The sequence below is a fragment of the Parathielavia appendiculata genome (genome assembly GCF_033297405.1).
Source record: "Parathielavia appendiculata strain CBS 731.68 unplaced genomic scaffold N657scaffold_16, whole genome shotgun sequence".
Lineage (NCBI taxonomy): Eukaryota > Fungi > Ascomycota > Sordariomycetes > Sordariales > Chaetomiaceae > Parathielavia > Parathielavia appendiculata.
In genome coordinates this window covers 161936-188139 of record NW_026944235.1, presented here as the reverse complement: position 1 = coordinate 188139, position 26204 = coordinate 161936, and the positions used below count along the sequence as shown (strand labels likewise).

The window sequence follows — 26204 nt, the reverse complement described above, 5'->3', positions numbered from 1 at the left end:
CGCCAATCCGATCCACGTTGCCAACGTTGCAGCTTCGCGGCCACTTCGACGCTTGGCCCACTTTTTTACCAATTCCTCCTCCATTTCCACGTTTTTCGCTTTCAGCGGTTCTACATGACTCCATCTCGCCGTCCGCGTCGCCTCGACCCCAAGCCGGAGCCTCGATGCGGGCCAAGATAAAAACGTTGAGAAAACATGACATTCCGATGTCCACAAGACGATTTCCCCATGTGCGCCCCCAAGCCGCTCCCGCGGCTGGCCGGGGTCTGCCCCGCTTTATGCCGACCCTGAACCACCATTGGCGAACCACATGCCGCGGAGGCCAACCCGGCGGCCCGGTCCCCTGCAACATGGCGCTGGATGCTGCAGCCGTCGACTCTGCAATCACGCTCCGGACCCCGCACCACCGCTCCACGTTCTGGTGAGGCCACCTTCAAAATCGTTGCGACCGCCCCCCAGTGCGCATTCCTTGTTGTGTTCCGCTCCTCTGTTTCCCAGAAGCATTGCTGTTCTCCAGCGGTCGATCCGGATCTACTCTATTCGAAGGCCAGGGAGAAAGGGAATCGAGACATCTCATTGCCATGGCCGAGTCGTCAGCGACGACTTCATCCAGCGCCCCCGGCCTCGCCGGCCCGGCCCCTGCGGCGGCTACCCCGGCTGCTCCCGCCACTCCGCCCGCCGCTGCTAGTCCGCCAGCCGCCGCGAATCCTTCTCCCGCTGTCCCGCAAAACACTGGGATCCTGGAGGTCGATGTGAGACATGATGCAACGCTCGCTCCAGTTTATGCAAACAAGGCCCGGATGCTGACCCGCTGGACCCTAGGATGCCCATGATGGCGAGGACGACGACTCTGCCCTCGGCGTGGTACGGGACCCCAAACTGAACCCCCCTGGGTCTGAGAAGGTCGCTGACAGTTTCGCAGAGCTCCGGCGACGTGAGCGAGACCGCGTCGGTTGTCTCCAGCATTTTCCGGTACCGCGAACAGAGCGGCCGAACCTTCCATGCCTACCGGGACCGGACGGGGACCGGCAGCGACGAGTTCATTCGTACGAGATTCTTGGCCTGTCAACCGACTTCAGGTTCATGACTGACCGCTGTGCTATAAGCCTACTTTCTGCCCAACGACGAGGTGACTAATAAGTGTGATGCTGCCATTTCGCAGGGCAATGTAGCTGACTGCCATGTCCAGTCCGAGACCGAGCGCCTAGATCTCCAACACAACCTTGTGATATTGACGCAGGACGGCCAGTTGTACATCTCTCCGGCGGGCAAGGACAAGCCGCTCAAACGGGTCCTTGACGCCGGGTGCGGCACTGGTATTTGGTCTATTGATTTCGGTATGTACGCACCTAGCGCCGATTGGGAGACATTGCTCTGACGATTGCCAGCCGACGAGAATCCCGAGACTTCCGTATGCTTGCCGTTCTTACCCCACATCTCGCGCCTAACTCCTGAGATGGAATATTGATTCGTCCTAGGTCGTTGGTATCGACATCAGCCCCATCCAGCCGAGCTTGTGAGTGTCCGAGCCATGAATAACGCTCCGACGTCCGTACAGGCGAGAGGTATATGATGCTTATATTACTCTCAGCGTGCCCCCGAAAGTAGAGTTCTTTGTCGACGACCTTGAGCTGGAATGGAACTATGTCAACCCATTTGACTTCATTTACACCCGCTTCATGACAGGCTCCCTCAAGAATTGGCCCAAGTTTTTTGACCAAGCCTACAAGTACGGCGTCCTAACCTACTTGACCCCCCTCCTTCAAACGTTGCTTAGCTGTCTGCTCACCACACTTAACCGCAGGCACCTGCAACCGGGTGGCTGGATCGAGATTTGCGACATCGTGAGCCCCATCGCCTGCGACGATGGCAGCATGACGGACGAGACCCCGCTGCTGAAGTGGAGCAAACTACTCCTCGAGGCCTCCGAGAACCTGGGCGCCTCCCTGAGCTCCCCGCAGCACTACAAACAGCAGATGATCGACGCCGGGTTCCAGAACGTCGTGCAAGTCGACTACAAGTGGCCTACCAACCCCTGGCCTAAGGACCCCAAGCACAAGGAAATCGGTAAGCTGCACCGCATGTCGCACCGCAAACACAGTACAACGTGATTATGCAGAGGAGGGCGAGATCAGCAGCTAATGAGTGATATTGAAAAAAAACACAACAGGCGCGTGGACTCAGGCGAATATCATGCAGGCCCTCCAAGCTCTCAGTATCATGTCCTTTACCAAGGGCCTGGGCTGGTCTGTTATCGAGGTTGAGACGCTGCTTGCCCAGGTCCGCAAGGATGTTAAGAACAAGGACGTTCACGCCTACTGGCCGATGTGAGTCTTTGCCCACGAACACGAGTATAAGGGTGCCTGTTCAAGCTTGTTTTCTGACTGCCATGGATTTTTTTCTGTTCCAGCATTGTTGTTTATGGCCAGAAGCCTGAGTAGATGGAGGTTGGTGAGACAGAAAGCGGGTGTATGGAATTCTGATCTGGAGTTGGAGTTGAGACTAGGAGTGGGAGTGCGCATGGGGGGAGATAGATATTCATGAAATGTGGGTGGCGGTGTGCTTGTTGTCGAATTGAGGGGGTTGAGTAGTCATGAGCGAATGTTGACTGCTGTTCACTTCTTTCATTACGTCTGAGAAAATACCCTATGCTTTGCCCGGACAGTTGACACGGGCAGATAGCGCACGGCATGGCGGGTTTGGTTGACCTTTTGGTGAAATTTGAATGTGTCAAAGAGACTGAAGCTGCAAGTGAGTAAAATGGCCGGCATAGAATCGAGAAGTCTGTGTGGCTCTTAAAGGGCCCGCAGCCCCTTGAGAAAGCTATCCAGACCGACAATTGATGGGGTCTAGTGAGCGAGGGCGTCAGGGAGAGAGGCGGTCGATATTGGGGCAGGTCGGATAGCACCATCTTTAACCCTTATAATCAGCATACCACATGAAGACATCTAGCATTCTTTGGGCAAACATCGAAGACGACTGTGTTCACATTCATTACCTTGACGTCATCAGTGGTGAGACGCACGCTAAATTCTGGCTGGCTACGCTATCACAGGCCGCTGCATAAACTCCTGAATTCATTCCCCAACAAACAAACGCCCATTGCGCTTCAATGCGCTCATACGTAGCCGGGAAAGGTGGAATGACCCTTCCCCTCTAAACCTTCTCGACCTCCGAGACGGGACCAACACCCTCGTGCTCGCCCTTCTTCTGGCGGGCCGCAACTGCCTCGATCTCGGCCGCCAGGCGCGACTCACCCTTCCTGGTGGTCCAGGCGTAGGGAGCGTCCTTGGCAAAGAGCAGCTCAATCTCCTCGAGCGTCTTGCCGCACGTCTCGGGGCAGAGGACGAAGAACCAAGCGGCGGCGGCCAGGCACAGCACGCCAAAGACGATGAAGATCTTCCAGGTGATGTTGATGAAGGCCGGCGGGGTGAACATGCCGAGCGCAAAGTTGAAGACCCAATTGCTCAGCGCGGCGAGCGACATGCCCGTGGCGCGCGTGCCGAGCGACCAGACCTCGGCCGCGTAGATCCAGCAGACGGGGGCGAGCGTGAGGGCGTAGACGACAATGAGCAGGTACGAGAAGGTGATGACCGTGTTGGCGGGCGCGCCCTGGTCGACGGCAATGACCACGTTGGCGTTGCCGCCAACGCCCTCGGGCACGTACCGGCTGTGCGCACCCATGACGCCGCCGACGACGAAGTGGCAGAAGCCCATGCCTATGGCGCCCCAGACGAGGAGAGTGCGGCGGCCCGTCTTGTCGATGAAGAGCCTGGCTTGCTGTCAGTATGGTTTTCGATCGTGGATTGTGGGGGTGGGAGAGGAAAGACATACCACATGACGCCGGTGAAGATGATGAACACGGCATACTGGATGCCCGAGGTAACCATGGCGACGTCACCAGTCAGACCGGCCATGCTGGCAATGTAAGTGAGGTAGTAGACGATGACGTTAGCGCCGGCGAGTTGCTAAGCCAGGTTAGTGAACGCCCAGACTGGTCCTCCGTGGATACAGCGGATGACTTACCTGCCACGCCTGGACCGACATGCCGGCCAGGGTGCGCTTCCACATGCCGTTCCGGAAGAACTTGCGCCAGCCCCTGCCGGCGGCGTTCTCAGCGTTCATAACGGTCTGAATCTCCTCCCACTCGGCAATGACGCGCGGATCCTCAGTGTTGCCGCCAGCCTGGATGTTGGCCAGCGTCTCGATGGCCTCCTTGTCGCGACCGACCTTGGCGAGCCAGCGGGGCGACCGCGGCAGGAAGGGCAGGCCGATAATAAGGAAGAAGCAGGGGATGAACTGGGTGCCCCAGGCGGTGCGGAACGAAGCGGTGCCCTCGATTGAGGCGCAGCCGTAGCCGATGAAGTACATGATCAGGATACCGAACTCGATGGCCAGTTGCTGGATAATGACGAGGGAGCCGCGCTTCTCGGCCTTCGCGATCTCGGCGAGGTAAACCGGAACTTGAGACGACGTGATGCCGACGGTGAAGCCGTTGAGGACGCGACCGGCAATGAGCTGGCCGGCGTTCTGGCAGGACACTTGGACGGCGGTTCCGATGAGCCAGAAGATGCAGGCAAACATGATGGAGTCGCGACGGCCAATCTTGTCGGAGAGCGGGCCGGCGACGGCAGAGCCGACAACCGAGCCCGCGGCGAGAGCAGAGCCGATGGCGCCTTGGAGGGCACCAGCTGGGTTGTGGAAGAAGTCGATGTATTGTTTGGTCACCACGATGGCCGACATGGACGAAATGTCAAAGCCGAACCTGGAAAAATCGGTCGGGTTAGTGTTTTGAATCGGTCAGTCTGTCACGGCGCCGACAGCGGGAAGAAACTCACAGCATGCCGCCAAGGGTGGCTATGATGGCCACGAGTTGGACATTGTAAATCGTAGGCAACTTCATCTTGCTCGATTTGCGAAGTTGTTTCTGCGATGTTACTGTAAAGATATCTATCTTGATGAGGTTGATGGCAATATCGGGGATAAGTTGGGTTGTGGATCGATGAATTCTCGAGAACCGAGAGCAAGAGAGATCAAATCGTAGTCTAGGAGAATATGAGATTGCAAGTCCGGCAGCTACCCAAAGCCGGCAAATCTGGCAGAAAAGATTCAATCACTCTGGAATTCCGTCTGAAAGGTTGGTGTTGACAGCGGTGTGACTGGCGAACAAGGGCGCTGTTCACAGTAGTTCACTGCTCCTGAAAACCCAAAACCCAGTGCCAATCGAGTGTCCGTCTTCACTGTCGGCCTGCGAGCTGAGACGAGTTCTGTAAAGCATGGCTCTCTCTTCATGGCCGGACTGGCGACGATCCAGTCAACTTATTTGTTTCCAGACCACGACAAACGTCCAGGGTCGAGCCCGGGACTGGGCCACCGTGGGTCTGGGGATGTTACATGGCATGCCTTGTTCTCCATGTGTTTCCCCATGGAACTGCCCGTTGTTCACGGTACGTTCCTACTTTGGCTGTTTGGCACTCTGGGGACCCCGCGATGAATCCCGCCAATCACGGAGACGGTTCCGCGATGCCTCCAGGTTTTGGGATGGAGGATCGGGAGGAGACAGATGCAACCGGCATCCGAAGGCAACCGCGCCGTGCAACTTGATAGGCGCGCTTCTGCGCTCTCACCGGGTGAATGTGGGTTGGCAGGGCAGGCACTGCCGAAGTGGCAGTCCGGATGACGATGCCGTCACTGCAGGAGCGTTTGGCGGACTCGGCAACCATCTCCTTCCTGATTGGGGCTCTCTCGCCATGTAACCTGGGCTCGCACAAACCTTCCCCGCAACCCGGGCCGATTACTGCTGACCCCACAGCGAACCCTTCTCCAAGTCGAGTCCAAATTCAGGGCTTGTTTTCGCGCCCAAAGAACGTTGATGAGTGGCACGCTTAAAATTGGTGGTAGGCACCACTCACCCCAGAATCATCCTTGCAGCTCGTGCCGATCCCTTGGGGAAAAATCCGATCCGGGGTTAGGACGAACTGCTCATTACTCGTGGACACCCAACTCGGCACTGGTATTCTGGCAACCTCAAGAACAACGACTGTGAAGACGAATCTGAACTTCAATATACTGTGTAATGGCTGACACTCGAAAAACAGATCCCTTGCGCCACTTCTGTTTTTCTCTCGTATCAACAAACCTGCCTTTCAGGATTTGGTCCTTCATCTGATCCGATATCTTGGCAGGAGCCCTTTCTTGGTATCGGTGCCGGCGCTAGCGTCGCGTGAACAGGCCAAGTCCCAGTTCCCGGCCGACCGGTGATGGATTTATCACGGCTGTTCGTGGCTAGCCCGATTTTGTTTGCTTCTCACGACACCAGCCCGCAATTACCCCCCGACCCCGGGATTTATCTCCGGTCGTCCGACGATGGCACATTCCGCCAGATGGAGCACTCTGTCGCGTTAAGACTCGAGATTCTCTGACAGCTTGTCCACCATTTCACGAGTCGGGCGGCACCAAGGAGTCGCACGAGAGCCACGGGCCGAGCCCTCACCGGACGTGGGACATGTCAGGACTCGAGGGGAGTTCGGGCGCTCGAGGGAAATGAAGACAGATTATTGAAAGAGAAAACAAGATAGGCGTCGCGGCGAGTTCAAGAACCCGACTTTGCTTTACGGTCAACCCCTGTTGTGTTTGGTAGCGTCTGACTTGACGACCGGTCTGGGCACCCTTACATTTCTTCAGACATTTTCTGTCTCCAGCAACAGATGATTTGCTCCTCAACACCCTTAGCCCAACATGATGGCAACCGCAACGCCTGCTAGGAGACCCGGAGCATACACTTCAATGCCGCGAGTCGCTGCCGATGGCATGGAGGAAGTAGCCTGCGGAACACTCGTCGCCGTGAAAGCCGCGCTGACTGATACGCTTGTGGCCGCCTTTGCCGCCACAAACAGATCCTGGGTATCGTCCTGGACCGTGTACTGCAAGTTGCTCTGGCCGTCGACGAACGCCGCCGCAGCTGTGCTGTTCCAAACCAGGCCGCCCGCACCATCCACGATGGAGAGATCCTGCAAGCCTTCCAGACTCGACAAGGACAAGGTACCGCTATACGTTCCCGGGCTGCCCGACTCGAGGGGCATGAGGACATACCCTTCGGACTCGGTACGCGGATCTCGGACCCAGAGAGCATTTTCGGCGGCTTTGACGGTTTGTCCGCCGCCGTTGGCTTGTTGGCGCCTGGGATGGGGCCGAGGCTCGCTTCCTCGCGGGTAGCTGACTGGCGTTGCGGGAAAATCGCAGGTATCCATGCGGATTACATATGGCTGATTCTGTTTCAACCCAAGATCGTCGTAGAAATACCGGAGATAAACGCCACCGAGGTTGTTTTGGTACCAGGAGATGCATGTCACTGTCGGCCCGCCGCCTTCCATGGAGGATGCTAGAGCGCAGTCCGGTTAGTCTGGTGCGAGGGAGTCTCTCTGCGCAACGCGTTTTGGGGGAACGTACCTGGCGGAAACTCGTCGCATTGCATGCTAAAGTATTGTTGGTAGAGATTACTCCAAGTCAAGCGTTCTTCATCAGACTGTCAGCTCGGAGGGGAAAAAGCAGTGTCATGTTCCCAAGGTGTAGTGTATACACCTGGTCTGTACTGTAACTTACGGTTGCAACCCATACTTCCGCACGCGGCCGCCGCGTTGCGTCCCTCGCGTCTGTGCAGCAAAATTGCCGTGTCACTGAGAACATTCTGGGGGTTGATATTCCGTTGGTCGCGGATCCCCTGGCACATGCTGGTACACATCTGATCGAACAGATCGGTGACGCAGAAGAAGTCAAGCACCGGAACGCAGTTGTCCTCGCCCTGAACCTGGATATAGTCCCATCCACCGGCGGCCCTGGGAGCTACACTTGGAGTGCATTTGTCAGTCGTCTTTGTCGTATGGGTGGAAGTAGCCGTAGAGCGAGTTGTGGTTGCTGCGCTGCTGGTACTAGTAGACCGTGACATTGTGATTGACCGAGAGATCGATGTAAAATGTGAAGTTGACGTCGACCGAGATGTTGATGTAGATCGGGAGGTCATCGTAGATCGAGAGACTGATGGGGAACCCCTCTGGCATAGGCCACCCCCGTAGCAGGAGGAGCCTGCTGGGCAGCCTAGTGATTCGGAGAGGTCAGAGAGCAATGCTGTGTTTGACAGGCGGGGTGCTCGTACAGTAGCCATCACATGGAACATCAGTAGCACTCCTGCAGCAGACATTCTGCCCTCCAGGAGACAGCTTGCAGCTTGCTCCTGGCTTGCAGGCAACACTCCCACAGCAGACGGAACCTGGCTCGGTACAGAGTTTCCCGCCGCAGGTCTCGGCAATCTTGGGGCAGCACCCGGTCGGTGTACTAGACGCGACCGCAACATGAAATACATGATTAGCGATATTCCCGAGTCTCGTTGAGGGGCTCATATACCTACCAATTATACTTCGCGTTGCAGCATGTTCTCGGGGTTGGGCAAACTACGTAAGGAGACCCTGCGGTGCACCACTCCGTCTGCCGATTGAAGATGTTTCTGATCAAGTCTGGAGACGTATCGCTTGTTGCCGCCAGAGGGGCAGACAAGTCATTGGCAAGTACCGAATAGCCCGCGACCTCATCGCAGATGCAGGCGCGAATAAGGCCGGCTATCACGGCCGCAGTATTCAATGTATATCGCATGTGGATGAGTGTAGATGCTAGGCTGTGTTGGATCAATCGCCGTGAAGGCAGACGAAACCAAATTATTGACGAGGGTTCCTAACTTTCTCATTTGATCGTCACATTGGGCAGGCAGCCACTGCATATGTTATCGTCTTTGCTGCAGAGCCTCATTGGTAACTTAGCCACATGCACCCACAGAGATTGACCGAGGAGGATCGTCGTCGAGCGGGTAATCTCCAGTCCGAATGTAACGGCAGCTTAGTAGCCATTGGACCCTTTCCCAGCCTGATCTAAATCAGGACAAATCAAACCAAAAGTAGCTCAATCAATACAGGAAAGGTGGTGAGCTGCGCCACTGTCTCGGTAGCCTGGCGAGCCTGCAGCCGATTGTGTTGCGGTGCAGGAAGGTTGGAGCTTAGCATGTCTTGGACGCCACGCGAGTCTGGGACGCCTTCGTCAAGGAAGCCCAAGCTCGAGCCAAGGTGACTGGGCAAATAGTTGAAAGAATGGTTGAGAAAGGTAGGCTTTCAGGGCTGTAATCAACCTTAGCAAGTAAGGCTTTGCAAAGCCAAGGAGAGGTGGTGGGTGTTATACTCTTCCCCATGGTCTGCAACAGTCCCAGTCATGACAGGCAGTAATGCAAATGTTACGGTCTAATAAGTGTAGAAAGCTGACCTCCGAATAAAGTAGACCGAGCAATCAAGCATAGCTGACCTCAACTGCCACCTGAATAGGCTGTCAGTAAATCTTGGACGACTAAGAAAATGGACGAGAAATCCTTAAGTTACCAGAACAAAAATCTTGAGGTCATGGAACGAAAAAATCACGTACCTTATGCGATCAACGAGGGCATCAGCTTACAGCCCAGGGCATGCAAAACGGCCACCTGCTGCTTGGAAAATGGGCAGAGAGGGAAGCGATGACTAGTTAGTTATAGCATGGCTGCTTGTTCACTTCAGGTCGCTTGACTTCAGGTTCCTTCCCGTTACTTACATACTTCCATACTCTAGGTTCTTTGGGCTGGGTTGTGCAGCACGTCAGCAGCCACTAGAAGAATAGGGTATGACTGCTGTTGCATCGCATACAAAACAATAAATGTCATTGCATCAACAAGCGCTTTGAGCATGTTTTGTTGTCTGAAATTTATTCAAAATGTTGGCGCAATCCACCGATCGTATCGTGATGGAGGCCTCGGGAATAGCTCCTTCGGATTACAATTACAGTTCACTGAGGACAGTAGAAGCAATTTCAATATTGCTTGCTTGAAGTTGATGGGTTTATTAGAGACCCTGAAACTCTGGCGGTGATTTCAACCGTGTTATAATTTTGACATGCCCAACCCCCTAAGAACGAATTGGAGCGAGATTCGACGGAAAGAAACGCAAGGAAAAAAGAACAGAAAATCAACGCGAAGTAGCAATCATTTCCCCTGTCTACGCACAACTGAGCCTCAACCATCCTAAGCACCCTCTAATTCAGTACGGTATATCAACCCATCAGACCCACCGACCGGCTCGGGCTCCATGCTATCAAACTCGCCCCCCTTGGCGGCGTTTGTACTGCTCGCTGAGCGCCTCGGCCCTTTGCCACTGGTCCCTCCTCAGTTCCATGATCTCCTTGGTCTTGACCTTCAGGTCGTCAATCGACTTCCGGTCGTGTCCAACGCACAGTCCCCCTTAATACAGTTGCCGAATTCTCGTCTCATCGTGAACCTGCTGCCGAGTCGGCACCGTGTCCCTGATGGTTGCCAACGGCATCTGGTTAGGCTCCCTCCTCAGCTGAGACTTGACCACCGTGCCACTCTGCCCGTTACTTTCCTGCAACTCCTCCACCACCCGATATAGCTCATCATATATGATCCCCACGTACGGCGCCCACTTCCGGTTCCCGTTCCGACCGGCCGCGCTCCGCAACATCTTGAGCGGGCGCCGGGTGAGTCTCGACCTCCTGAGCGCTGTGGTATCCGAACTCTGCTCGAACGCGACATTGTTATTAGCGTTGACACCGATCGGGTTGTCGGCGCTGTAGACAAGGGTATCGCCGTCGTCCCGGTCGAGGTCGTGGTATGTGTTGTTTTTGCCCGAGACGACGATCGAGTAGGCGCCGTCGGTCGGGTTGCCGAATATGCCATTGTACGCGGATCCCTGCGCCCATGGTAGAGCGCCATGATCTGGAGTGGCCACCAGTCGCATCGGGTTCAGGCCGTTGTGGCCAAAGACCTCGGCGTCTGGTTTGTTGGCTGGCGGGAGGCGGCGCCCCTTGGAATCTCGGATCGCTTGGTTGGCTGCTTGGGCGGGAGCCGGCGCACGAGTGACAACAGCGTTGGGAACCGGAGCTGGGCCCGCTTGACGAGCGCTGCGATGGTCGTTGGCGTTGGTGGTGGCGGTGTTGCTGTTAGCGCCCCAGTTGACCCGCTCAAACTTGTCGTAGATCTCTTTGCCCGGTTGGCAACATCGGCAGACACAAACTCACTGCTGCCATCGTTGACAGCATTTTCAAGGGCTTGGTCAACTTGATCCTCATGCCCCTCGGAGGCCCGGGTCGGGCGAACTTGCTCGAGGTGCCGGATGCTTACCTCCACAACTTCTCCAAGTTTCACTCATACCATCTGATATACATTGGCGAGTCTGGATATGATAGGCGGGCTGGATGTAGGTGCATTGGATGGTCTCCCTTGGGGGTATTATTAGTACAAAATTGCCAGATTTCACCGCGGTCCAAGGTATCAGATTCTCCACCAAACGCGCAGGATGGCATTGTTCTTGCCCAAGTATTTCAGGGATCAACCGACAGTGTTTTGTTTGAGGACTTTACTGAACGGCTCCTACCCTATTGCGGGAGATGGCCGGAGCCCAAGTCGGTTGTCGGAATGATTAGTTAATGCTTTGTTCTATCGCTCAGAGAGAACAGAGCAGCTTTGCGCTGCGGCTGTGGTAAAGCTGCTCTATCTCCCTCCTTACTCGCCAGACTTGAACCCGATCGAAGAGTTCTTTGTAGAGCTAAAGACTTTTATCAAGGGGAACTGACAGCTTCATGCAGATCTCCCGTATCAAGACTCCGGGGTGTTCTTAGAGTCGTATGTCGACACCGTAGGAGCAAAGGTCGAGTGTAGCAGGGCATTTTCGCAACTCTGGGCTTTGCATTGAAGACCTATGGAACATATAACGTTATGACATAGTAATTTAGAACCAGTTCATCACTGCAACCAACCGCCTACGTCTTAGATGTTGTACTGCTTAACCTAGGCCCCGAATCTTACTAACGAAGCGCTGTGCAACGCCCCTCTTCAGACCTTTCCCGATGTAGAACCCGGCGTCTTGATCTTCATATACCTATTCAAATTCGAGACCATCCACCAATGTCAAGTCATAAGAAAACTGATCTTATACGCGGATGGGAGCCGTTTTTGGCTAGGGCTTTTTTGCTGCGGCCTCTTTATGCTGATCACGTACCAGAAGCAGAAGTATTGAATTTGAGAATCGGACAGAGTACGCCGGTGCGTGTGAGCACGTACGGTTTAAGCAGATAGATGTATCAATGTCCAAGCGCGCAGATTTCGTTGGAGTGAAAAGAGGAAGGTGGTTTCGCTAGCGACTGTAGGTAGATATATAACGGCTGCTATTTCCAGGCCCATATACGACTAGCTATTGGGATAAGCTGCGTCGCTACGGTGTATAAGGTACAGCGCGTGTTCATCCCATTCGAAACCCCCCCAGCAAAACCATTGAAGGCTTAGATGAAACTCATAAGCCGAGTTATCAGGGACAGGGACGATATTCATTGCTGTGTGGTCAAGGCCACCAGAACTGAAACCCTGGGCACCTAAGTTCAAATTTAACTAAGCTAGGTAGGTATATAACACGGCTCACCAAGCGACCATTTCGCATAACGCCGATATACATGGGCTCGGGGTCGCGGTGTTGCTAGGAGTTGACGTGGAAGTTCTAGTGATAGTTGAGGACTGAGTTGAAGTTGAAGATATAGAAGTTGTTGATGATCTAGCGGACGTTGAAGACCGGGAGGTGACCGAGGAAGACTGGGCGGTGCTGGATGTGGTAGATGCCGTACGAGAGCTGGTAGTGGTGGTGCTGGACGGATTAGGAGTGACAGTGCCCATTACGCAGTACGGCTTATTACCTTCAAGGTCCGGGCAGGTAACGCCGGGGTTTAAATGCTCAAAGCTGTCGACGGTCAGCCCCTAGGCGCGAGCGATGGTCTCGTAAGCACGCCGCTCCCGGCCGTCTCGTAAAAGAGGCAGATCACCACCGCGGCGCCATAGGACCCGGACAGCAACCATTCCCAGGCCAAGCACAATGGCAAGAGGGCTCTTGAGCTGCATTACTAGAGACTTGGCTTGGAATTAGAAGAATAACGGACGAGGAGAGTCGGCAGGGTGATGAAGGCAACCTTAAGGTGATATAAAGGTCGGAGATTCCAAAGCCGAATCTTATACTCGCTCACCAATCCACTCGATGATGCCTTGCTTCATGCCCTGGTCGTCCTGACGGTAACTCGCCCGTGCCAGTTGCCTATGCTGCGATGTAGGTCCTTGACCGGCGCGTCTGAGACTTCCAACGCGAGCGCGAGGCCTCACCCAAGCTAAGGGCCCAATCAAGCTAAGACGGTCGAGACGGTGAAACGGCCGTGATATCGTTGCCAGTTGCATCAATAGTTCGTTCCTCCTCGTGAACATTGCCCAGGGTTTCCGCATTGCAATGCAACCATATGCCAACGGGTATATCCCTTGGTATTACCGTGCTCAATGTTAGGCACAACTCCGCGGACTCTTGAGAAGCGGAACGACGCTGCGCCAAGCTCGTCCCAGTCAAACCTGGTCCAGTCAGCCGAACTCAAGCAATGCGTCTCGATTGGAGTATAGGGCTTCGGGCAATGCTACCCGCCAAGCGGTAGGGCCAGCGATTTCGGAAGCCGGAGAATTCAGGGGAGAAGGGAGGTTTTTTCTGTGTCTCCCAGTCTGATTGTATCGCTGTAATTTACCACGATTGCAGCTCTCTCGTCGGTTGACCAGTCACGATTTAGACTATACCTCCGTACTTACCTCCAGATTCCCTTTAGTCATATTCCCCCGTTCCCTTCCTTTTCCCTCCCTAAGTTCACTCTTTTCCTCCGCTTTCCGTCTACCTCGGTACTCTTTCTGACAACACCGCCCCTAATCTTTCTCGAGCAATTTCCACCGGACTTCAACCGCCGCTCGAAGCCACGTAAACATGTGCCTCTTCTCCCGGGTGGCTTCGTCCTTGGTAGTGTTACTAGTCTGCCGCGGGGTTATCGCTGACGCTGCTGGCGTGCTGGAGATCGACGTAGTGTTTCCGCGGAACGAGACATATGCGCCTAATCCATGGTTCCCTGTTGTTTTCGCTTTCCGTAACGCCTATCTCGCGGAGTATCTCCGACCCCGCATCGTCTGGTCGATACGGAACGCGTCCGACGCGCTAGGGACCGTGCTCGGAGGCCGCGTCCATGAATTGTCCTGGGTCAACTGGACTATCCATGAGCCCTATTTTGTATATGGCTTCGCAGACTTGGAGGCCGCCGAGGGCCAGTGGGAGCTGTTTTGGTGGGGAGACTGGCTGAGCTGCGACTTGAGCGGCTCCGAGCCCGCTTTCAAGGTCAACAAGACCGAGCCGTCGCAGCGATCCCTCGAGTTCACCATCGAGGCTGGAGGGCAGGCGGTGGATCTCGTCGCAGCCACGGCAAACGATGACGCAACATGCGCACAACCGGGCGTAGCCCTCAACGTGACCGACGAGACCAGATGGGTTGTCGACCAGCCGCTTGACCCTAACAATTACGGCGACGCGACTTGCGCTGTCCTGGCCTCCTCGACCCCGACCCCGACCGCGAATCCTTGCCAGGCCGAGATCAACTCTGACGCTGCCTCGAGCATATGGGCGTCCCTGACTGCCCGCCGTTGTGAATACAGGGACGCCAATGGCACCCTGGCAGGTCTTGACTGCCCGAAGGACAATGCCACCGAGCGGCTGGCCGTCGCGGGCGTGGTATATTTGACAGCGGCATTCGGTGCACTCGGGTACCTTCTAATGCGAACATCGATCCAGCTTCTTGGTTCGCAGTCATATATTTATATACCCAACCTGTAGTTACCTTATCTACCTTAAGCTAATTATACCAAATTATACTCGCATTACGTTCCTCCCCTTTGTTGAACGTTCCTCCCTTTGTTGATCCGCACGTTCTGGCTCGAGTCATCATGAAGGTCCTTCAGGAATCTCAGGGCTTCCTGTCGTGGCATTTCATCAACCAAGCTGAAATGTGGATCAAAGGGGCGAAAGTAAGGTACCTAACGGAGGTGCGGCTCGGTTCCGATTTGCCCTGCGGGCTATGTCGAGACTGGATTGTAGTCTGTATTATATCCCACGTTAGATCAAAAGGCGGCCATGTTGCGCAAAAGTCCCTACATAAAATAGCAGGCCGGAATCAACACCCCGGGAAGCAAAGCGTGTCCCTCGCTTACGCCCTTCAGGGCCATCCGCCCCCGATCGGCCACGGCGTCGAGCCGGAACTGTTCCGTTGGGCCCTCCGCCCCTATGTGGCACCCCAGCCATCTTAGCATACACCGGGATACTATTTTCTTCACAGCCGATCTCATGCCCCTGGATCACCTATGGTATTGTAGAGTACCTTGCCGAAGTACCAGGGAAGGTACTGCGCAGGACTTGTGCAGCGACGGCCCTGTCTGGCGGCTTGGCGGCTCACTAAGACCGGGATCAGAGTCATCTTTCAAGATGCACTAGGTATGCTAAACCTTCAATCATCGACGTTGCCGTCGAGGTCAATGTTATTTCATGTTGGCACGCAGCTCCTTCCACATTGGCAAACACTGTTGGTTCTTCACCCACCTTGTGAACCCCAGTCTAGACCCCTTGGCACCTGGCATTCTGCTTGACGGTGACTTGGACGGCTACGACTTGGTTTGGGTTCTCAGTGAAGCCTGCATTGTAAAGTTCTGCTGTGGTTAATTAGATGCATCTCGCCAAAAATCGGCTCAGCTAAGAATGCCGGTGAGAGAAACTTGCTGTTCCGAGCAGTGACCGGTGATTCGTGCATAGTCATCGCTAAATCTCTTAAAGGACAGGCCACTTGCAACTACCAGCACGGTCAAGCCGAAAAGATTCGACGGCCGAGAAACAAAAACGAGCACCTACAGGCTAAGGTGATTACAGCTCCTTCCTCTCAGCATCTCCGCCCGAACACGCAACCGGGCCAACCGCCTGCAGATGACAATGCACCGCTGCAAAACGCGTTTCATGCTTAAAGACCGTCTCCTCCACCCTCTCCAGCGCCTCGGGATACTCTGCCTGGAGCAGCTCCCTCGATTGCTGTCGCGCCTCGGCTACGGCCTCAGGGGCAAACTTGTTTTGCATGAGCTTTGCAAAGATGGCGTTGAACTTGGCGCGTAAGTCTTCTGGAAGAGCATCCTGAACCACATTTATTAGCGTACAAGCGTGCATGTTTACAGTAATTAGCTCGCAAGGCAAGAATGAAGAGAGAGGGGCAGCCTGTATGTACCTGCATGTAGATGCCGAAATCCACGCTTGGCACCCACCATTTCTGTTCGAGCTTGAGATCGGCCGAAGGATGTTGCTTTTGCAGTTCCTTTGCCCGCGAGGTCATTGCAGCTAGCTGCTTCTCGCGTGAAGGTCGCTTTTGCCCGGCAGTTTGGGCGCAGCTGGCAGGCGCGTCACTGGTTGTCGGGGTACTCATGATCTCAAAAATAGAAGATGCTTCAGAACATTAAACTGTGGAGAGTATCAGGTCAATCAGATGACATCGTTGAAAGGGGAGGCTTGGGAGGTTAATAACCGGACGGCAAAATACAGCTAGGAGGGAGGCGGGGAGGGAGCTTGACACCTTGCCTAGTACAGGTACTTTACCTTATCACCCTGATCTGTGTTCGTTTGGACCGACTGGATAGTTTTTGTGACGTATTCGTAGATAATATGGTCGGTCGGTTTCCTCTCCTGCCTGACAGCTTCGAGTTCGTGTTGGAAGAATATAAGGGAAAAGGAAAGGGCCCCTGTGCGAAATGATTAAGAGCAGAACGGAAGAGAAGAAGTCAGGGGTGGTGAGATTCTGGATCAGCTCACTTTCTTGGCGAGATTATGCATGATGTACGGAGTACCGTGACTTGAGCTAAAGGCTTGTTGGCGAATGAAGCCCTGGCGAATAGGGGCCAATTGCTGTGCCACACGCAACCATTAGGATCACTCAAGGTAGTACTGTACGTACATAATCACGTACTGTAGGTATAAGACCAAGCTTACTACGAATGTCAGCTAAGTGCCAACGCCTAGAGAGAACTTCTCTGGTCAGGTCACCAGCATCGAAAAACGTCAGCTCAGTGAGATGAATGTATTGCTGCTCTCAGGTTCAGAGGCAGGATTTCATGATTGACACTCCATTCCACACTTTTTCCTATTCTCAGGTCAAAGACCAGTCCTGGCCCACAAGTTACCAGTTCCAGGCCAACCCAAGTGAAGATAATCACCCCATCTCACCCCTTTGATACCCTTCAAGTCCAGCTTTCAGTGTCACTACTGGTAAAAAAGCTAGAACTTAGGCCTGGGCAACGTGAGACGTATACCCCTCAACCTTGTCGACCAGCTCCTTGTCGAGGACGACAGGGTCAATGACAACCGGGCCCCCATCGTCAGCGGTGCCGAGGCACTCGACAAGGCAGGCCGCGCAGACGGCGGGGGCCGCCGGCCCGGTGCCAACGCACGCCGTGGCGAGGCAGAAGGCGACGCAGAGTTCCTGGAGCCGAGGTTAGTGGCGAGGTTACAGGAGAAGTGTAATCTTTTTGCATCGGTCAAGTCTTACAACCAGGACACCCTGTGGTGAAGTTTTGTTAGCAATTGAAACAGCTCAGTGTCTCGGGAAGCGGTAGAGGAGGACGTACGCGCTCCTGAGCCTGAACGGCGGTGTTGGACTGGGCCGAGCGGGCGGTGGGAGAGGCCATAGCCAGGCCGGCGACGGCGGAAGTGAGGAGGACAGTGAAGCGCATTGTGATGAGCAAGGTACCGAGAGCTAAAACCTTGGAGTTCTGAGGCTGAGTGCTTGATGGTCGATGAGGAAGGTGGGATGTCCGGTGGATGTGAATGGATGGCTTCGATACAAGAGTCTGGGAAACTGAACCCTCTTTATAGAGTTCATCGTCGGGATGAAGGCGTCCCAAGACCATTAGGGAGCCCAGGCACACTCTCGCTCGATGAGCAACTCCTAAACAACATCGTAGTCCATCAACTAGACTCAGCCGGCCGGCTCTGCACTTTCATTTCTCAATGAAACGCTGACCGTGATCAAGGCAATAATCTTACAGCCAAGGCAATAATATCACTAATACCCCCCCCCTCCCCCAACCTCCCACAGAGTTACGGCGCCTCTAGATGATACCTCGAGCCTCCAGTAATCCGGCGTCTGAACGGCTGTCCGGCACCAATACACACTGAACCTAAAAAATCAGTGTTCAGTGTAACAGTACCAGTGAGCACTAAACTGCAAAAACAAACGTTGCTGCATTTCTGTTCATGCTGTCATCATGCAGTAAGATGGAACATAATATTCTGCCTACCTGCTCTCCTGTCATCAAAAAGTAGGAAAACGAAAGGTCGCTAGACTTTGTTTTGCACCTCGTTATACGAGCAGACCAACGGAAACGAGACGTTGCTGCCGTTGGTGTTGTCCGTCAGGTGGTCTTTGATGGGAGCAGCTCGCTTCCAGAGCTCAGCCCTTGTTACCCCTCTTGCCAATGTGCCTTCGACTTTATCACACAGCGCCAAGCATCCAAAACCCGGCTGTGTAACCGAGTTTGTTGACTTGGCTCCTGGCAAGGGGTAAGGGGGGACCATTGAAGAACCTGGTTGAATCCTAACAGCCGCCCTACAGATTGAGTTTGACAAGAGGTGACTGGAGCTTAGCGACTGCCGTTATAGGAATACGCTAGTGTGTAAAAAGTAGTGAGTCTTACCGCACGTAAGATTGATCCGGCGAAGTGACTGGCTGTCCCCGACTGGTTGGGACGAGTATAATGATCGAGGACCGGACACAGCCCAGCGGAAAGGTTGGAGATTTTGACAGACACATCAGATCCCAAAAACCAACATCGGCAGACGCAACATGCGAGCCACACTGGTGGCCATTCTTTATCACCTCTCCCTGGTCTTTGCACTGGTTGAGAGACGGACAGAGCTAAGACCGGCCATCTCCCCAGCGGCTTCACACTGGAAGAGGAGTGCAAGACTTGCTAGCGACCAGGTAATCCAAATCGACCTGGCCCTTTATGTCGATCAAGATATCTCCAACAAAGCGGCCCAAGCCCTTGAGGACATCTCGGACCCGGACTCGCCAAGCTTTGGACAGCACTGGAAATTCGACCAAATCGCTCAGTTCTTTGCGCCGCCTAAAGAAAGCATTCGCCAAGTGGGAAGATGGCTCAGCAGCTCCGGGGTGCCGCGGTCGGCCCTACGTCTATCCAGAGACGGCACCTTCTTGTCATTTAACGCCAGCGTCGGGCAAGCAGAGCAGTTGCTGGGGGCCGAGTTCCACCTCTACCACTCGCGTAACGGTGCCACCACTCAAAAGGCGTCCGAGCAGTACTCGCTGCCCGCACGCGTGGCCAAGTACATCGACTACGTCCTGCCCGCTCCGGAGCCGGACCCGGTTTCGTCAGCTCCGCAATCTGTTGCCGTACCGCCGCTGCCGCTAGCGGGCGGAATAGGCGCTCGTCAAACCCGCAACATCGACTGCTTGCAATACATGGCGCCGCAATGCCTCCGCCAGCTGTACAACATGGACGACGGCGCCGGCCAGACAGCCCACCCCAACAATTCGCTCGGCGTGTACACGGCCTCGTACGGCGCGTGGGTGCCCGAAGACCTCGACATGTTCTTCACCGACTTCGCCCCGGACCTGGTCGGCCAGCGGCCCATGTTCATGTCGGTCTCGGGCGGCACGCGCCAGACCGAGTACAAGTGGCCCGTCTTCAACCTCGAGGCCAATCTCGACTATCAGTACACCATGGCCATGGCCAAGCCGGTGCCCGTCACCAACATCCAGGTGGGCGACCTCGTCGTGCAGGGCAACCTCAACATTATGCTAGCCGCCTTCAACAAGCACTACTGCCGTACAGGCCTAGACCCGCAGTTCGATCCCGTGTACCCAAACCCGCTGCCGGGGGGTTACAACGCGACCGACTGCGGCACGCACACGCCGCCGCGCGTCATCGCCATCATGTACGCGTGGAACGAGGCCTGGTACTCGGACGCGTACGCCCGCCGCCAGTGCCTCGAGTTCCTCAAGCTCGGGCTACAGGGCGTGACGGTGCTGACGGGCTCGGCCGACCGCGGGCCGGCCGACCAGCTGACGTTCTGCATCGACCGGGACGACCCCGGTAACAGCACCGCCAGCGAGGGCCATTTCGCCTCGGTTTTCCCGGCTTCGTGCCCCTGGGTCACATCGGTCGGCGGCACGCAGTTCCTGCCGGTGGACGACGCGGCTAGTGGTAGTAGTGTGTCGTCGTCGTTCCCGGGCGAGACGGCGCTCGACAACAACAGTACCGTGTCCTCGGGCGGCGGCTTCAGCCGTATCTTCCCGGCGCCCTGGTACCAGGGCAACCTTACGCGGGAGTACCTCGCTGCTGCGCCCGGCGCGGCCGAGCTGGCGAGGCAGGGCTACTTCAACGCCGCGGGCAGAGGGTACCCGGACATCTCGGGCATGGCCAAGAGCTTCCTTGTCAGCCTGCACGGCGGGTACCGCGCCGTGTCGGGCACGTCAGCATCGACGCCCGTCGTCGCCGCCATGATCGCCAAGATCAACAATGCGAGGCTGCACGCCGGCAAGAGCACTGTCGGATTCCTCAACCCTGTGCTGTACGCCGCCCGGAACAGAGGCATACTGCGGGATGTGCACCATGGCAAGAATCACGGGTGTGGAGTCAGCGAGGCGTTCCCGGCCAAGCAGGCGTGGGATGCCGTGACGGGGTTGGGAACGCTCGACTTTGAGAAGCTGAAGGGCCTGTATCTCCGTTTGCCGTGAACACTAGAGCTGTCGCTGTCTGGTGGGGAAGCGGGGAGGGTTTTCTGGCACCATGAGTATACCTGCTCGATGTTTCGTGCTGTCCGGCTAGTCAAACACTTGGTAACCGCCCAATTCGTAAGACAGGGATCCCGACCGACCACCATGGTGTTGTAACATGAAAATTCCATTGTGCTCTCCCGTATATTACCTCAACAGTTCAAAAAGGAGCGAGTCATGGTCTTAGTAGAGAAACTGTTCTCCAACCAACTTCTCGCTCAGTCTCCACAGTCTCTCAGCCTCGATCGGGCTTGTCCCCCATGGCTTCACTGTCTCGGTCCATGGATCGGCAACATGGGCGTCCTGAAGGTAGGCACCGTTGTGGTCTGTAGGCGGGTATTCGTTAGCGTCATGTGCCTGTAAAAACCGAGTGAATACCGGTGCCCATTCACCTTCTAGGCTAGGGTGAAAAGCGGCGAATACGTGAGTGGCGATGCCGCGGTCGGGGCTCTTGAATTGGAACTCCCTCCAGCCCTCCTTGTTTCCCAGCACTCTATCTGACTCGTCTGTGGGTGTTATTAGTAAACTATACATAACTTGGGCATTTCTCCGCAAAGTCCCCAAAGAGATCAACGTACGCAAGGAGGCTATATCAACGTCCCAATCCAGATGGCCTCCCAGATTTGTGCCGATGACGCCAGGATGCAGGCTGTATGCTCGCAAGCCCTTGGACTTGAGCTTCTCAGCCAGGGAGAGAGCCATCAGCATGTTTGCCGTCTTCGACTGTCCATATGCACGCCACTTGTTGTAATATTCGCCTCTCTAGGGGGTGATGCCGTCAATAACTGTAGCCTCTCTCGGTTTCCTCAATGAGAAGGGAACTCACGTGGAAGTCCAGATCATCAAACCTCACTGGGCTCAACCGATGCCCATCACTGCTCACATTCACCACCCTCGGCTTGCCAGCTGCCAAAATCTTCCCCATAATCAGGTTGGTAAACAGGAAATGGCCGAGGTGGTTGGTCGCAAAGTGGCTTTCGAAGCCGTCGGGAGAGACAGCGTAATCGACCGCCATGATGCCCGCGTTGTTGATAAGAACATCGATGGCAGGTACGTCGTCCCAGGAGTTCACCTCTGCGGCCGCCTTCCGGACAGCTGCCAGCGAGCCCAGGTCGAGCGCGAGGATGCGAGTCTTGACGCTTGGGTGGGACTCGGCGAGGACATTCGCCGTCTGCTGGACTTTGGCAGGGTTGCGGCCGGTGAGGATTAGAAGGGCCGGTTTTGCGACCGCGACGGCCTCAACAAAGTGAGCACCGAGGCCGCCGGGCGAAACGCCGGTCGTCAGGATGACTTTGCCTCTGATGTGGTCGGCGAGTTCTTGCACGAGCTCGGAACCGGTGGTTTGGGCGTTGTATTTGGTCGCCATGATGTTGAGCGAATCCTAAATCACGATGATAGGGAATGATTATCAAATATTGAGCAGACTCAGAAACCCACTGAAAAAGGGACGGCAGAAGCAGGCTCTGCGAGGAATGTTGGTGGGCGCCGAAGTCAAGCAGCGAGTACCCTGATGTACGCCTCACGGTGAACTCTGGGCTCTTTATAACAATATACTTACATCAGTCGGCTGCTTCATTCCAGGTTTCCGTTCCTGAAGGATTTTGCTCATGACGCAACTTCACGCAAGAAGTTGCGCTGGTGTTATACGAGCTCCTGCATTGTCGGAGTTTAAAATTTCGGAGTTTAGGATTGGTACTGTACCAACACTCGCCAGGAGTTTCGGTGGTTTTGAATTGGACATTAAGGGGTTGTTGGTGCAGAACCCTACCTCCCATGGAGTATATCGATGATGTTTGCCCCTAAAAACAGAACGAGAAGAATTGACGTTGCAGCTATAGACGTGTTCTTGGGGGAATCATCCAGGGCAAGGTGCGGCCGCAGGAAAAGGTGTAGCACGACGAGGTGCAGAAGACAGATTGCTAGCCCGGCGAAGCTCTATATAAACCATTATAAGCCCTCTCACTTTCGGTTCTCATGCATGATGGAACTCATAAAAAGCAACAGCAATAGCACATCCTCACAGCAGGGGTCGCCAAGGAAACACCTTAAGCATTTCGCTAATTAATCATAGTATCATCAGCATCATCATCATACGCTGCGTACGCCGAACAACGGCAGATCCAGCGATGCGCTCCTGTCCACAACCGTCCAGCTCATGCCTCCACCAGTGCATAAACTCGAGTCTTTATGTACAGAAAGTCCAACTAAACAAGAAAAACATCCGCATGCGCAGCAATATACTTTGCCGTATCCGAACGAAAGTCATCATCAAGATAGCCATTCCTGTTGGCAAAGAAATTGATAAGCTTGCGCTCCTTGCCGGTCCAGCGGGGCCAGGTCTCAGCGATCTTGCTCCTGGCGCTGGTGCCGCCCGCCGCGTTGTTGGGATCGAGGTTGTAGACAAAGTTGGCATAGTAGCCCTGGATGCTCTTAGCAGCATAATTGGGCAAAATACCATAAAACACCTGGACGATGTCGCTGCCGTGGAAGGTGCCGAGGATCGGGGTGCCGCGGTTGTAGCTGGCGAGGTACGACCACGCGGGCACGTTGGGGTTGACCGTGGTCGCCATCTCGAGGAAGACGCGGCGCGTGAGGGTAAAGACCATGTCGCCTAGCAGCGCGGCGAGCCGCTTGAAGCCTGGGTAGATCTCGTTGAGGAGACCGCTGCCGAAGGGAGAGCCGTCCCAGACCCAGGTCGAGTAGGTCTCGACGAGGCCCTCGATCTGGGCCTTGGTGGCGCGGTGGAAGAAGAGATCGCCGAGATAGCTGACGAGCTTGGCGCTGGTGGTGATGTTGGACTGGAAAAGCGCAAACAGGGTGCCCTCGTCCTCTTGGTCACCAATGATCATGGGCACGGCCGCATACTTGCCCTCCTTGATCAGGACGTCGGGACTCTTGGTGAGCACCTTGCCATCTGGCCGGGGCAGGTACGACAGGGCGACTGAGTTGTACGACAGGATGGCCGGGACCGAATTGGCGGCAGCGAGGAACTTGTCGTAAGGCGCCGCGCGAAGGCAGGCCAGTGTGTCGGCGGCCCCAGCGCAGCCGGCCTTGGCAACGACCTGGTCGTAGACAACCTGACCCTTTTGACAGTCGACGGGTTCCGCAGGGGCGATGCTGCCCGAGTTCATAATGGCGCCTCGGAACAAGGGCTTGCCCTTGTACGTGTTGTCGCCGTCGTAGAGAGCCATCTGATCGAGGACCGAGATTGCGCCGGCCGACTCACCCCAGATGGTGACCTTGTCGGGATCGCCGCCAAACGCTTCGATGTTATCGGCAACCCACTCGAGACCCATGCGCTGGTCGAGGAGGCCGAGATTGGCGGCGCCGTCAGCGAGAATCTCCTTACCCGGCATGAAGCCGAAACCCGCAACACGGTAGTTGACTGCAACAAACACGTATGGCTTGCCCATGTTGATGGCATTTACGAGAAGCGGGCCGGCATCATACATGGAGCTCCAGCCAAGCTGTGCCCTCTCCGGTCAGCGGGTCATGGCGACCAAGCAAGGGGTGCAGAAATACTCACCTCAAAACCACCTCCGTAGATCCAGAACAACACGGGCAACTTGTCGCCGGCCTTGGTGCCGATTGGTCGAATGACGTTGAGCGTGAGACAATCCTCGCTGATCTTGAGGGCCTGCTGGAAGAAGGGCAGATTCATGACCGTGTCCATGACCTGTGCCAAAAACTCGTTTGAGTCTGAGTCGGCCGCGAACTGTGGACATGCCGGAGCAATGCCCGAGGCATCGAAGTTGCCCAAAGACGAATTGAGTCTGACGGGGGGCTTCAGTCTGAGAGGCCCAACGGGCGGCTGGGCAAAGGGGATGCCGTTGAAGGCCTCGGTGGCAAGGCGGCTGGTTCCCACGATGGAGGCAGCAGGGCTGGACACAGTCGGGGCGGCCCTCTTCTCGACCAAGTGGGTGGGCGGCTCCGGCGGCGCCGCGGCGACCTGGCCAACGAGAGCGGCGATCACTAAGGCGGCTATGCCCTTCATGATGGTTTTCGACTGAGTGTCGGGAGCGGGACGACCCGGACGCGAGGCGGACCGTAGGAAGGAATAGCGGGTTGAGGTTCCCTGGCTGAGCGTTGCTGTTCGTGTCGAGAAAGGGGCACCATGCCCGTCTTAAGTATGACAACCTCCAGCTTCCCATGGCGATCCACATGTCGTCCAGGCGCTCGTGATTGTTCCCCGCAGAGAAAGTCAGCGGTGTGATGTTGACATTGGCATCGCCCATGTCCCCATCAGATTCCCACATGCTCGGTTTCGGTAGGATACTGAACAGGGTTTGGACCGAACCCTGTGGAGTCGCTGAGCACGCGGCGGCATGGAATCATGGACGATCGGGGCAGGCGTGGCCAAGTGATGCAGCCCTCTCACCCCCTTGCGGCACCGTTTGCGACCCTTCGCGGGGGTCCTCTGGGTCTTGGGTGTCATTGTCGGCGGCTCCTTGCGAGAGGGAAACTGTGGATGTGGATGGCAACCTACCTAGGTCTCTCTTCCCCATGGGGAAGTGGGCGGTTGCGACCCTGGAGTGTCCATGGCATGGCGAAGGCTCCTCCACTTGCCAGTGGCTGGATGGGCTCAGCGCGTCATCCAACGATAACCAGTAAGAGGCCGAGATGATGGTCGCATTGAGGGTGTCACGCGGCAGCTGCCGCGGAGCCAAAAACTGGCGCAAACAGCATCAGTGCCTCTCTGGCTTGCTCAATCGCACGCAGAGCGACAGAGCACGAGCATGTGAAGAAAAGCTTCTGTGCCTGGCGCTAGTTGCAAGCCTCGGCAACACCACAGAGGGGTAGCAGCTGTGCATTAGCGCTGGCCGTTGCCCGTTGCCCTGATCGGTAGATGATCACTGTTGTGCACCCCGCATCGAGATCGCGAAGTCGGACGGAGGATTCCGGCACCGGTGGGAAAGGGAATCGTGGGCTAGCTAACTAAGGCTGAAGCGGCCAGGGCAGGAATACATTCCTATCATTGTTTCCATTGTCTCAATGCCCTGTTCGAGCCAACCCAGGGCAATGGGCCGCAAAACAGCAGTGCCACTGCCGCTTTTTCCCCGTCGTAGCTCGTGCTGTATGTCGGGGTTGCGAGCGGCAAGTTGGTAAGTGGCGATGCAAAGCATTGCCTAGGTCGCAGGCCTGGTACGGCGAAGACTCGGATTGCAAGGCTCAGTTGATGTGAAAAGCGAAAGCGCGGGAAGGAGAGAGGAAGGCTTGTGGAGGTTGCAGAACATTTCAGGATCCAATGTTGGAAAGGAAGTGGTGTGGGGTGCAGCTTCCGAAGAGTTTGCGGGGAAGCTGGGACCGCAGCGGGTCTGCTTCCCGTTTGGGACTCGAGGCCCGACGCCATTCGTCCTCTTCACTTGAATCACTGCCTTGCAGTGATGAACTCCTCTCCCCAGCTAGAGCCATATCATCAAACGTGTATGTTCTGCTTCCTTGAAGTCCGCCGGGCTTTTCCA

The 26204-nt window shown here is 55.6% G+C and overlaps 10 protein-coding genes across 10 annotated transcripts; 3 read left to right on the top strand and 7 right to left on the bottom strand.

The window, feature by feature from the left end:
* The first annotated feature begins 136 nt into the window (after nt 1-136).
* On the top strand, nt 137-2884 carry N657DRAFT_602754 (S-adenosyl-L-methionine-dependent methyltransferase). Its single transcript, XM_062790125.1, has 11 exons — nt 137-752; nt 823-864; nt 923-1046; nt 1107-1129; nt 1190-1337; nt 1389-1411; nt 1479-1516; nt 1592-1729; nt 1805-2067; nt 2171-2327; nt 2411-2884. The coding sequence occupies exons 1-11, from the start codon at nt 582-584 to the stop codon at nt 2439-2441; spliced, it is 1158 nt and encodes a 385-aa protein (XP_062644274.1). The 5' UTR covers nt 137-581; the 3' UTR covers nt 2442-2884.
* Nucleotides 2885-3156: 272 nt separating this feature from the next.
* Nucleotides 3157-4903, bottom strand: N657DRAFT_579547 (general substrate transporter; the record flags this gene model as incomplete). The annotated part of the gene is made up of 4 exons (XM_062789399.1): nt 3157-3772; nt 3835-3968; nt 4027-4765; nt 4839-4903. 4 exons carry the CDS (start codon nt 4901-4903, stop codon nt 3157-3159), a joined length of 1554 nt encoding a protein of 517 aa, XP_062644273.1.
* Nucleotides 4904-6575: 1672 nt separating this feature from the next.
* On the bottom strand, nt 6576-8756 carry N657DRAFT_155954 (uncharacterized protein). Its single transcript, XM_062785990.1, has 5 exons — nt 8405-8756; nt 8153-8331; nt 7603-8094; nt 7450-7515; nt 6576-7381 (listed from the first exon to the last, which is right to left on the bottom strand). The coding sequence occupies exons 1-5, from the start codon at nt 8644-8646 to the stop codon at nt 6729-6731; spliced, it is 1632 nt and encodes a 543-aa protein (XP_062644272.1). The 5' UTR covers nt 8647-8756; the 3' UTR covers nt 6576-6728.
* A 1401-nt stretch (nt 8757-10157) lies between these two features.
* Nucleotides 10158-11109, bottom strand: N657DRAFT_636497 (uncharacterized protein; the record flags this gene model as incomplete). Its single annotated transcript, XM_062791429.1, has 3 exons — nt 10158-10274; nt 10341-11060; nt 11101-11109. The coding sequence occupies 3 exons, from the start codon at nt 11107-11109 to the stop codon at nt 10158-10160; spliced, it is 846 nt and encodes a 281-aa protein (XP_062644271.1).
* A 2529-nt stretch (nt 11110-13638) lies between these two features.
* Nucleotides 13639-14792, top strand: N657DRAFT_648997 (uncharacterized protein). The gene has a single exon (XM_062793636.1). The coding sequence runs from the start codon at nt 13857-13859 to the stop codon at nt 14748-14750; it is 894 nt and encodes a 297-aa protein (XP_062644270.1). The 5' UTR covers nt 13639-13856; the 3' UTR covers nt 14751-14792.
* An 800-nt stretch (nt 14793-15592) lies between these two features.
* Nucleotides 15593-16742, bottom strand: N657DRAFT_648996 (uncharacterized protein). The gene is made up of 3 exons (XM_062793635.1): nt 16545-16742; nt 16180-16409; nt 15593-16088 (listed from the first exon to the last, which is right to left on the bottom strand). The coding sequence occupies exons 2-3, from the start codon at nt 16282-16284 to the stop codon at nt 15828-15830; spliced, it is 366 nt and encodes a 121-aa protein (XP_062644269.1). The 5' UTR covers nt 16285-16409; nt 16545-16742; the 3' UTR covers nt 15593-15827.
* Nucleotides 16743-16918: 176 nt separating this feature from the next.
* Nucleotides 16919-17869, bottom strand: N657DRAFT_648995 (uncharacterized protein). The gene is made up of 3 exons (XM_062793634.1): nt 17570-17869; nt 17491-17502; nt 16919-17424 (listed from the first exon to the last, which is right to left on the bottom strand). The coding sequence occupies exons 1-3, from the start codon at nt 17672-17674 to the stop codon at nt 17227-17229; spliced, it is 315 nt and encodes a 104-aa protein (XP_062644268.1). The 5' UTR covers nt 17675-17869; the 3' UTR covers nt 16919-17226.
* Nucleotides 17870-18786: 917 nt separating this feature from the next.
* On the top strand, nt 18787-20703 carry N657DRAFT_658414 (subtilisin-like protein; the record flags this gene model as incomplete). Its single annotated transcript, XM_062794898.1, has 4 exons — nt 18787-18951; nt 19252-19581; nt 19642-19949; nt 20076-20703. The coding sequence occupies 4 exons, from the start codon at nt 18787-18789 to the stop codon at nt 20701-20703; spliced, it is 1431 nt and encodes a 476-aa protein (XP_062644267.1).
* A 222-nt stretch (nt 20704-20925) lies between these two features.
* Nucleotides 20926-22108, bottom strand: N657DRAFT_658413 (NAD(P)-binding protein; the record flags this gene model as incomplete). The annotated part of the gene is made up of 4 exons (XM_062794897.1): nt 20926-21068; nt 21135-21248; nt 21321-21504; nt 21569-22108. 4 exons carry the CDS (start codon nt 22106-22108, stop codon nt 20926-20928), a joined length of 981 nt encoding a protein of 326 aa, XP_062644266.1.
* Nucleotides 22109-22946: 838 nt separating this feature from the next.
* On the bottom strand, nt 22947-24736 carry N657DRAFT_636491 (alpha/beta-hydrolase; the record flags this gene model as incomplete). Its single annotated transcript, XM_062791428.1, has 2 exons — nt 22947-24209; nt 24269-24736. 2 exons carry the CDS (start codon nt 24734-24736, stop codon nt 22947-22949), a joined length of 1731 nt encoding a protein of 576 aa, XP_062644265.1.
* Nucleotides 24737-26204: the final 1468 nt, after the last annotated feature.

Coding starts and splice junctions, on each gene's coding strand:
- N657DRAFT_602754 (XM_062790125.1), top strand. CDS start 582: ATGGCCGAGTCGTCAGCGACGACTTCATCCAGCGCCCCCGGCCTCGCC. Junction 1,047..1,106: donor CGGCAGCGACGAGTTCATTC/GTACGAGATTCT, acceptor CTGTGCTATAAG/CCTACTTTCTGCCCAACGAC. Junction 1,412..1,478: donor ACGAGAATCCCGAGACTTCC/GTATGCTTGCCG, acceptor GATTCGTCCTAG/GTCGTTGGTATCGACATCAG.
- N657DRAFT_155954 (XM_062785990.1), bottom strand. CDS start 8,646: ATGCGATATACATTGAATACTGCGGCCGTGATAGCCGGCCTTATTCGC. Junction 8,332..8,404: donor TGCAACGCGAAGTATAATTG/GTAGGTATATGA, acceptor GGTCGCGTCTAG/TACACCGACCGGGTGCTGCC. Junction 8,095..8,152: donor TGTTCCATGTGATGGCTACT/GTACGAGCACCC, acceptor CCGAATCACTAG/GCTGCCCAGCAGGCTCCTCC.
- N657DRAFT_648997 (XM_062793636.1), top strand. CDS start 13,857: ATGTGCCTCTTCTCCCGGGTGGCTTCGTCCTTGGTAGTGTTACTAGTC.
- N657DRAFT_648996 (XM_062793635.1), bottom strand. CDS start 16,284: ATGACCTCGCGGGCAAAGGAACTGCAAAAGCAACATCCTTCGGCCGAT. Junction 16,089..16,179: donor ATTTCGGCATCTACATGCAG/GTACATACAGGC, acceptor AATGTGGTTCAG/GATGCTCTTCCAGAAGACTT.
- N657DRAFT_648995 (XM_062793634.1), bottom strand. CDS start 17,674: ATGCGCTTCACTGTCCTCCTCACTTCCGCCGTCGCCGGCCTGGCTATG.